The sequence below is a fragment of the Sorex fumeus genome, unplaced genomic scaffold (assembly GCF_029834395.1).
Source record: "Sorex fumeus unplaced genomic scaffold, SorFum_2.1 ptg000064l, whole genome shotgun sequence".
NCBI classification, from domain to species: Eukaryota; Metazoa; Chordata; class Mammalia; order Eulipotyphla; family Soricidae; genus Sorex; species Sorex fumeus.
In genome coordinates, this window is record NW_026606121.1 from 5,016,520 (window position 1) to 5,027,131 (window position 10,612).

Genomic DNA, 10,612 nt, shown 5'->3' on the forward strand with positions numbered 1-10,612 from the left:
AGCAGTGGACGCCCAGCAAGCGGAGCAGAGCCTTTGGGAAGGACGTGGGTGCCAGGGCTAGGGAGGCCGAGGAAGAGAGGCGCTCCAGGAAGCCCCATGGGCCCATGGGACTCCTGCCCACTTGTGTCCTCCATGTAGCCAAGGTCAGAAGTACTGTCAACCAGCGGGTCTCGGGGAACAGAGCACTTGGTCCCCAATACCACAGACTAGAGAAACCTCCTCCCTTCCCACATGGCCTCGGCCGCTTATGGCCCTGGAACGTGGCGCCCAGCTGCCCTGGCCAGAAGCTTCTGGGCCTTTGGGGAGCCCTGGCAGTACCGGGTGGTCCATGTGGAGGCCTGTGCTGTCTCTCCGGCACCGGGAACCAGAGCCACATGGTGGCTACTGCCTCAGAGTCGAGGGGGGGAGGGGAGACCGCCCCGGAGGTGAGCCCCGTGGCTGCTGTGGCTGAGAACCCCTTCCTGGGCATCCCTCAGTCCCTCCCGTGCACTCATGTCCCCATCAGGCAGCTCTCGAGCCAGGCACGTGCTCCACCCTGAGCCCACCTCAGGCCCCTCTGCACCTGCCTGCTAGACCCGCCCAGGCCACATGTGGGGTCAACTTGGGCTTTGCTCCTGGACCATGTTCCTGGGGCAGAGGGCCAGGGGCCACAGGCCAAGGTTATCTGAGTTTTGTGCTGGGAGGAAACGGGGCCGAAGGGCCTGGGATGAGGGCAGCGGGGGCGGGGGCTGAGCCTGTGTCAGTGGGGCCCCCCCAAACCTGGAACTTGAGCACGGTGCTGCGGCTGCCCGCTCGTCCCTGAGGAGCCCCCAGGCAGCCCTGAAGTGAGGGTGCAGCCTGGTCACAGCCGGCAGCCTCACGCCTGCCCCTGCTGTGGGCCCCCAGGCAGCTCCGCTCCGCCCCGCCCAGCGTCCCGGTGGCTGCCAGTCCTGATTAACTGAGCAAACTTCATTAGTTTCCGTCCGAGTTTGTGGAAGGCTGTTCTCCAGGGAGGCGAACGGCGCCTCCGGTTACCCGCCGCCGCTCTCTGAGGTGCAAGATTAATATGGAGCAGCCCCCGGCCCCTGCATGGCCTCGTGGGAGAGACACGCCACCCACGCTGGTCTTGGTGGGTGTGGGTGGGGTCCACAGGGCTCAGTCTCCAGCGTGTTTCTGCGAGTCCATCTTGAGGGCCAGCGTTTATTGAGAATGAGGGTGTTTGCAGTGGTGGTAGGAAGCTCCTTTCAGGCTCGTGCATTTAAGTTAATCAGGAGATGCTTGTTTAGCTGGCTGGCGGGAGTGGGACTCGGGCACTCCAGAGGCGGGAGGCTGAGAGCAGAACGGAAGGACAGGAGCTCAGGGGAGGGAGCACCGGGCCCGGCCTGCAGCAGAGCAGGGACTGCGGCCTCCCAGCACGGTAGAACCTGGCGTCAGTACCACACAGGAATCAGGGCTGGGCCAGATGGTCCCTCTGGTCACCAGGAAAGTCCCCCACCCCCTCCGCACCCAGATCCTCTGGCTCCCGTGGGACTCCTTCCTCTGGTCCTTGGGGCCCTGCTCCAGTGTCACCTTGAGGAGGGAGGGACCATTCTTTGTGCTTGTTTTGGGGCCACACCCAGCTGTGCTCCGGGCTTGCTCCTGGCTCTGTGCTCCGGGATTGGACCCAGGCTGGCTGTGTGCAAGGCAGAGCCATGCTCTCGCTTCTCCCCACCCAGTGCTGGGCTCGGGCTGTGACCCTGCAGCGCCGGTGCAGACTCAGCCTCCTGCATGCAGGGCGCCCCTCCCTCCTTTCAGCACTGCCCTGACCCCTCTTGCAGGCTGTAGTTCGGGAGGTGGAAGGAGGGAAGGATTCAGGGCCATACCTGGCTATGCTCCGGGATTCCTTCTGGGGCAGTGCTCGGGGACCATACGCGATACCTGAGATCAAACCAAATGCCTTAACCCCTGTACTATGTGTCCACGCGCACATTGGATTTTTATAACACTGATTTGCAACTTTACTTTTTGTCTGTCTCACTGGGCACACAAGCTCTGTGAGAGCAGTAACTTTGTCCTCCCCCCCCACCCTTGTGGTTGTATCCCAGCCCCAGCAACAGCGCCCAGGACTGACATGCAGTAGTTGGAAGAGCTGGTGGGAAGAGGGGGAGGCTTGGCACGGGGTGAGCAGAGGGAGGGTTCCTCACCCTTCACCCTTCATGCTGGAGCCTAGCGGCAGGTCAGGGGAGGGGGACCTTGAGGGTGGGGCTGAGCCAGAGCTGGGGTCAGCTCTGCTACAGGGCTGGCCCTCATTCTAGCCCCCAGGGGCTCCACTGCCTTCCCCGTGCTGAGAGGCAGAGGCCAGCGGAGGGATTGGAAGTGCTGCCCCACAGTCAGCGTCCTCCCGGGCCAGGTGAGGCCAGAACGGCTGAGGCACCGCACCCTCCCACCCCGGGGCGCCCCAGGAGCAGCCACGCTGGGCTGGGAACTCTATTAATGATTTCCTCAGCTCTCAGCCCGACCCCGTGGCGAGGAAAATCAAGTTGAAATTAAGTCAGATTTCAAATGTTAAACCAACCAATTAAAAGGAAAAAAGCAATCACCTAGAAACGTGCATTTTTCAAAACGCTGTTGTTTACCATATCATAATTAATGTATGCAGAGGAAGAAAGGCGGCCCCAGCGGGCAGGCAGGTGCAGAGCTGCGGGGGCCCAGATCCCAGACCGTGCCCCCTCCCTCCCAGGGCGCCCTCAGCCTAAGCGGGCCCTGCTGGGCCAGGGCCGAGCCATTCTCCGCAGAAGGCATAGTCTGCCTGGGACAGCAGCTGAGTCTCTCTGCCCCAGAGTCCCCCACTCTGCCCCTCATGTCCTGTCGCCGCTTCTCTGGCTCGGGTCACTGCCCCACAGCTGAGCAGGGCGTGCAGACACGAGCCGGCGTGTGCACGTGTGAGTGCATGCTGTGTGTATGCATATGTGAGTGTGTGCGTGTGTACATAGGAGCATGTGCTGTGTGAGTGGGTGTGCACATGTTAGCGAGTGCTGTGTGTGAGTGGGTGTGTATGCGTGTGTGAGTGGTGTGTGCGTGTGCACGTGTGAGCAGGTACTATGTGCGAGTGGGCGTGTGTGCACATGTGACCAGGTGCTATGTTTGAGTGGGTACATGTGCACGTGTGTGCGAGTGGGTGGGTGTTTGTGTGTGTATGTGGGCAGTGAGTGGGTCGTGAGTGGGCCAGTGATGAGCATGGGCATGGACCTGAATGTCCCCACTCTGAGTACCTGGCCACTCTGGTCGCTGCTGTGCTGGGGAGAGTGGGTGGGTGTGTGGGGGCAGCGACCTGCTTGCCTGCTCTGGCTCAGGGAGTGGGGGCCTTCCCTCGGCAGTGCCCTCCCGGCGTTTATTAAATAATAAAGAGCATTCCTGCAAATGCTCTTTAGAAATAAACACCTGGGGCTGTTAGTTTCATTCCACCCAGTTTAATTAAATTTTAAATCAAACAGTGTCACCCAACGGCTCGCACACGTCACTCTCTGCCCTGCGCCCCCGAGCCCAGGCCCTGAGAATGGACCCACGAGGCTCCTATCTGCTCCCTGCAGCCCGCTGGGCGGAGTGACCCATGCAGTGGACACCGACCCTGGGGGGGAGAGGGGCAGGGTGGCCCACACTGTGGACACCAGCCCTGGGCAGGGGTAGCCTGCACAGTGGACACAGACCCTGGAGTCGTCCTGGAGAGCAATAGCTCCGTCCCTGAAGCAGTTGGAGTTGTGCCATCCTAGGGTCAGTGTCCCCCCAGCAGCCACAGGAAGGCCGGGCAGGCGGGTGAGGCTCAGGCCGCGCTGCCCGTGGGGTCCATGCAATCTCAGAACAACCCTGCTCTCTGCCCGCCCCGCCCACTCCCCCGAGAGCTGCCTAGCCTGGCTCACGCCTCCAGAGCTGCACACGGGTCTCTGCCCACAAGGGCCTCCGCTGCCCAGCAGCCCCTCAGTTCATCCTGCTTCCGGCACTGGGGCCCGGGCAGACATGGGCTTGGCCTGTGAAGAGTGCTGGGTCTGGCAGGCGGCCCCGGTGCTCCCGGGCAGTGGGGTCCATGGACAGGCCCTGCCCTCCATGCTGCCCGAGCCTTACCAGGGGGCTCCCATGTAGCTGTGGGAACACTGGAGCTAGCCCCCGTCCCGGGAGTGCCCAGTACGAGGGCTGGGCACTGACCTGTGAGACCAGGCTGGGGCAGGTCACAGTCCCGGAGCAGCAGTTTCCTGGGTGCCCACTGCTGGTTCATGTGAGCCTGAGCCGGCAGAGGTGGCACAGGACAGGGGAAGAAGCAGGCACCGTGGCATTGCAGTTCCTGCCACAACAGCACCGTGTTTGCCAGCCCCCAGCTCAGCTCACAGTGAGGCCAGCCAGAACCACCTCTGGGGATGGGGCGCACTTGGGGGATTGGGGGCCCGGGTGCTGGTCAGTGCACCAGTCCCTCCTTGCGGAGAAGGAGGAGCCTGCCTGCTGCTCGCTGCCAGGTGTGACAGTTGCGCCCTCACCCGGGCCCGGGTCTTCCAGCTCCGTGTATGTCCCCGTCCCGCCCCGCCACAAGCAGAGTTCATGGCTGCAAAGACAGGACCACCAGCCGGACACAGGTGGCAGCGAGGTGACCCGCCGTGTCTGTTGCACTTCCTATTGCTTAATTACGGTGTGGCAGTTGCAGATTCGAGACGTGGCTTTAAAAGCCTCTGCGAGTAATTAGTGTCAGAAACACAAGATCTACAAAGCCGTAAGCGCACAGCGTGCTGGTGTCTCCAAGTACTAATTAAAAAGTGGCGCCTCCCCTCTTGTGAGGGGATCTCGGTCTGCCAGAGCCAGGAGGCACCGCTGGCCTAAGGGTGGCCGCTGGCCTAGGGTAGCCGCTGGAGGGTGGGTGGGGACACAGCCCAGAAGCCCCCGCGGCTCCCAAATCCCAGCTCCCAGCAGCCAGGCATAGACCAGCCCTGGGGGCGGGGGGCAGCAACACCAGGTGTGCGGGGGACGTGTGGGCAGCGTCCTCCCACAGTGGCCAGTGCTGGCTGTGGGCTCTTTGATGACCCTAAGGCAGGCCCCACAGCACCCACGCTCAGCGCTCCTTCCAGGCCAGTGTTGGGGTCAGTGCGTGGGGCTGGGCACGCAAGTCAGGGCCACCCCACGGCCGCCCCACGCGCTGGCACTGAGCTGGGCGCTGCAGCTACCCTGCCCTCTGGCCAGAGCTGTGGGCTTCCTTCCTCCTCCTGTACCTGCAGCTGCTCTGGAGGAGCAGGTGGGGGTCTGATTTCCCATCACCACAGGAACCGTTTCCCGGTTGGTGCTGGCGTATCCCTCGTTGTGAAGCATCTCACTCGGTGCGGCCACGGCACCCTCACTTACTGCCAGCCTCCTCTGCCCCGGCCGGGCTCTCCTCCAGCCTGTGCCCTCTGCGGCTCTGTCGGCCGGCACTGGTTGCTGCCCATGCCCACCGCACCCGGCAGGCCTCCGGTGCCCTCACTGCCTCTCCTGCTTACTCGGGTCTTGGCTTCCTTTCAGTCTCCTGGTCCGAGTGGGAGCAGCAGTGCCCACCCTCACTCTCCATCCCATCCTTCCCCCACACGACACTGGCTCTCGGCCCCGTTTCTGTCTCCGTTCGTCCAGTCACTTCCTGCTTCTCCTTTAGTTTTTGTTTTTTTTGTTTTGTTTTGTTTTTTTGTGAACCTGCAGGCTTCATGCCAGCGTGTGTCTTAGTTCCCTGGTTTCTGAAGTTTCACTGGGGTCTTGGCTGAATGTCACCGTCAGTGGTGGGCTCTGTCGCGTGTGTGGGGGAGGGCACAGCGCCTTATCCCCCAGTGCTCTCCCCTCGGGTCAAGGTTCCCAGCACTCCAGCCTCTCTGCTTAGAGGGGTTTGGGCTTCCCCACAGGGAAGCATCTGGCCTCCTCCCGTGTCCTCAGCTTCTGTGTCGTGTGTGAACCCCCTTCGTGACCCTGGTCACTCTGTGTCCTGGCAGGCTCCGACCATGGCTGGTGCCTGGGGCCTTCCGGTCCCTGACCGACCCTGCAGGGAGGTAGGCCTGGTCCTCACATCCTCACGACCCCTCCCCCGACTGCAACTCGCCTGACGCTCAGTGACCTGCAGTGCCAGAGCCTTCAGGAGGGCCAGTTGACTCAGTTCCCATGTGCCCGTCTGCCTCCTGCCTCTGCCCCACATGCACCAATGCCCCGTCTCCAGGGACCCTGCCGTGTCCTGGCTTGGGAGCTGGGTCAGATGACACCATTCTCTCCATGGGCTCTTGGCAGCTGCTGCCCACGGCCACCCCGGATGCAGCAGCTCCGAGTCTGTCAGACACATGCTGTCCTTTCGGGCACTTCCCAGCCCCTTTTTTCCTGTCCTTCAGAAACAGGTCACCCGATTCCGTGGCTCCTGATCCAAGAGGGGAGTGGGATGCCCGGCTGGCTGCACTTGTCCCGCCAAGCTCCAGGGAGATGGTCTTGGGCCTTGGCGCAAGCCCTGCCCCTCCCCCATCTGGTTCAGGGGCCAAGGGTAGTTCAGAAACTGTCCAACTTTGGGACTGGAGCGATAGTACAGCGGGTAGGGCATTTGCCTTGCACGTGGCCGACCCAGGTTCGATTCCCAGCATCCCATATGGTCCCCTGAGCACCGCCAGGAGTAACTCCTGAGTGCAGAGCCAGGAGTAACTCCTGTTCATCACCAGGTGTGACCCAAAAAGCAAAAAAAAAAAAAAAAAAAGAAAGAAAGAAAGAAACTGTCCAACTTCGAGCCAGCAGCCCCCAGCCCCAATGAGAGCACGATGGGGGACTGGTCTGGCCCTTTCCTACCCACAACTGCCAGCTCGCGGGGGGCCTTTCCCCCGGCAGCGCCCGGCTGGCGTCTCTGTGGTCTCGGCACACAGCCGGCACTGAACACCATCTCGCGGGTGCTGGTGGGTGGCCCAGTCCCACATGGGGTCCATGGGGGCAGCGAGCCCCCAGGTGAAGGGAGTGGCGTGGGACGGCACCAGAGCCGGCTTCGGTGAGACCCGGGCAGCTCCCGGCCGAGGCTGGGCCGGGCCCCTCCCCTCAGCCGCCAGAGGAGCTGCCCTGACATTTAGGGGAAATCAGAAATGAAAGGATTTTCTTGGTAAAAGGTCAGAGTGGTTTCTCTTATTTTTGTTTAAAAATGGTTTGTGCTGAACTCTGACAAGGCTAAATGTATTATCCGCCAACAGGCACTGCTGACGGGCCGGCCGCAAACAGGGGCCGGTGCCAGGCTCCGAAGGGAGGGGTGGGGCTGCTCGCCCTCCCCCGTATGCCCACCCCTCATCGTGCTCCCGGCTGGGGGCGGGGGGCATCTGGACGCTGCTGGCTCAGGGAGTCGGGGCTCAGCCGGCCGGGGGCAGGGGAGCCCCCGAAGCCCTGAGTGCTGACGTATCCCTCTCCTCCCGCAGGCGGCTGGCCCAGCGGGCGCGCAGATGCAGCTGCTGGAGACGGAGTTCTCACGGACCGTGCCCGAGCTCATCGAGCTGCACCTGCGGCGCCAGGACAGCATCCCTGCCTTCCTCAGCGCCCTCACGCTCGACCTCTTCAGCCGCCAGACCATGGCCTAGGGCCGCACACTCCACACACTCGCCGCACCGCGGGCTGGGATTGGCCGGGGGCCCCCGCTTCTCCGAATAAAGGTCGCTGTGCGCCCCGGGTCCGTGTGTGTGTTCCCTGCCAGCCAGCTGCGGACGCTCGGACACCGAGGGACTGACCTCGGGCAGTGAATGGGCACTGGCCAGGCTGGTAGTGGGCACTGGAGCAAGTCGGGGGCAGGGGTCTCCCCACACCCCAACAATGCCCTGCACCCCGGGACCTCTGGACCCCCACGCTCCGCTCGCTGTGACACGGACATGGCCCCGGGGCCCGGGCAGTCCCACCCTGGCACAGTGGACACTTTCTCTCCTGCAGACAGCTCGGCCCAGCAGAGAGACAGGAGGTGCCAGCCGAGCTGTCCCCTCTCCCTTTACCCTCGGCAGGTGGGAGGCTCAGGCTGAGCTGGGGAAAGGGGTGCACTAGCCCCAGCCGTGGAAAGTTCTGGTTCTGGCCCCCCTATACCTCCAGTTCATTAGTGGGCGCCTGATGCTAAATGCCTCTTAAGCCGCTAATGACTAATTTTAAGGGATTAGTGCCGCAGCGATAAACTATAATTGCCAGGACGTGGCGGACTCCTTCCAGCTTCCCTGCCCCCCTGGGGACCAGCTTCTGCATGGCCCCGCCTCCCTCCTGGACCAACTTGGGCCGGCCACAGGAGGCTTCATCCCGCTCTGCCCTGTCCTCAGGCCCATTCCCACCACCCTCCACCGGCTCCCACAGTTTCTGCCTCGGTCCCCCCGCCCAAGCAGTCAGGGACTACTTTCAGGTCACACCCACCCCAGACCCTGAGTCACAGGGCTCACGCTGCCCCTTAGCGACCCTGAGGTGTGACCATGGGAGCCAGGAGGGGCCTCTGTTCTGACGCACTTAGGGTCTTCTTTCCTGCTGGACTCGGACACGCAGTGCTCACCATGGCCTCAGCACTGAGTTTGGGGCAGACCCCGCCAGCCTGGCCCACAGGGACCCACAGCCTCTGCTGCCCCCGGGGTCCAGAGAGTCTCCAAGCGTGAGTGCTGCACACAGTCCCAGCATTTTCCAAGGAAGCATTGACAGACGGGTCCTGTTGGGCCACAGAAGACCCCCGCGATGGCAGGGCCAAGCAGGAGTAGCTCCCAGTGCTTCCTTGCCCCCCGCCCCATGACCTGGGGATCCATCCATCCGTGGGAGCCAAGATCTGGGTGACTCTGCCTCACTGCTCGACATGAGGCGCCATCCATGGTCCTGAGAACCATCTCGGTGCCCTGGAGGGGCGGGACCGGGCCTTCAGGTCCTCCAGGCCGTGTCCCAGCCAGCACCTGTGCAGCCGGAGTGGACGCGGCCTGTGAAGAGGCAACAGGAGAGAGGCCCTGGCCAGGGCAGCTAGTTCAGCTTGGCTGAAGACCTAGTGAGAGGTGGCCACCAAACCGAGGCCAGGAGGGACACGCAGCGCCCGGCCCCAGGTGGGCTCTCCTGAGCTGCTGTCGCCCCACCGTTCCTCACTCCACCTGGGCCACGAGCAGCCCACAGAATATGCGCAAGCCACACTGGAAGAGCAAGAAGTGACACGTGATTTATTTCAACATGTTTCATTTTGCCCAACACATGTAAATTTTTATTTTTCGGTTTTATTTTCTTTGTGATATGCAAGAGAAAATTATTGAAGAATTTTTTTAGCAGCACATTCAGAAATCCATCTCACTTAGGCTCTGTGATTTTCAGGGCTGTTCATAGTCACACTCCAAACCAGCTTCTGAAGCCGCCCCGGGGTCTCCAGCACCACAGCCCTTCCTGTCCCTCCAGCCACACCCTAGGCCCACTGGCATCAGCGTCCAGCTATGGACAGCGGGCAGCAGTGAGTGATGTCCACATCCTGATCTCGGGTGACCCCGCTGGCTCCATTGGCTCTGCTCCACCTGCCTGGTGCTCCAACCCTCTGTCTCCGTCTCCACACCTGGAAAATGGGGTCATAGAAGTGGGGCCCCCAAGCTACGCCCGCTTGGCCCCCTCTGGGGGGTGCAGCCGGCCACTGAGTGCAGAGAACAAACTCAGTTACCGCCTCCTCTGCGCCTTCCTTTCCTTTTTTTTTTCCAAACTTAAAAATGGAAATTAAATTTTGCACCAGGTTTACAGGCTGTTAACAGAATTCACTAATCAAACCCCAACACTAAGTCCTTGAAAATGCGAATTAAAAAAGGTCTGCATTTGCATATTCATGTTTTTAATAGAGTTCAGAAGGTATATTTGCAACTGATGGAAAGGATTAATTAAATCTAATTTGCATTGCTGGGCATCTTAACCCCTTCTGGGCTGGCCCCCCGCTGGGAGCCCCAGGGGAGGTGAGTCCTGGGGCTCTGCTGGGCCTGGTCCTCTGTCCTCCATACCCGGAACCGAGGCTTACTCCACTTGAGAACAAACAGCTGGGCTCAGGTTCTTCTCCGACACTGGAAAGTACCAGAAGCCTCCAGAGGAAGAGAGAAGTTGCCGTTTTAAAAATTCCCTTAGAGCAGCAGGTGGGCATTTGCCTTGCTGCATTTGACCCCCCGTTCCCCACCGCGTCCCCAGGGCCCCACAGGAGTGATCCCTGAGCACAGAGCCTGGAGTCAGCCCCGAGTGCCAGGGTGCCCCTCAGTCCTGGCAAACGGAAGTGAGTGGAGGTGGGTGAAGTGCCACCCCAGCAAGCCCCCCGGGCCAGACCAGGAGCTGGTTCTGCTCTCTGGGCCCAGGCAGGAGTGCTGCCACACCCAGCGATTCAGGGGCTACTCCTGATGGCTGGGGGGTGGGGGGGTTGAGGGGCCAGGGTCACGCCCAGCCTCCCGCTCACTCCCGAAGCTCAGCCCCTGTGTGTACAGGAAATGAGGGGCTAGTTCCCGAAGGTGCTGGCCAATCCAGGGCCCGTCTGTTGCTCAGATGAGTGTCTTCATCCCCTATGTGTGTGTTAAGTCCATGAGGTGACACGTCGGACCACTGCCCAGTCCCCAGAGTCTGCATGACCAGGACCTGGAGCTACGAACCTCCTTAGTCCAGAAGAGCGTGCAGGGGGGAAGGCAGCAGCTGATGGGGG

At 61.8% G+C, this 10,612-nt stretch overlaps 1 protein-coding gene across 3 annotated transcripts in view; it reads left to right on the forward strand.

Annotated features, from left to right (window-relative positions):
* MAD1L1 (mitotic arrest deficient 1 like 1) overlaps nucleotides 1–7,577 on the forward strand; it is a 239,031-nt gene extending 231,454 nt beyond the window's left edge. For all 3 annotated transcript variants that reach the window (XM_056128480.1, XM_056128479.1, XM_056128481.1), the window contains one exon: nucleotides 7,386–7,577. In XM_056128480.1, coding sequence (XP_055984455.1) covers nucleotides 7,386–7,544 — 159 coding nt within the window. In that variant the 3' untranslated portion in view covers nucleotides 7,545–7,577. The remainder of the gene's footprint in view (nucleotides 1–7,385) is intronic.
* Nucleotides 7,578–10,612: the final 3,035 nt, after the last annotated feature.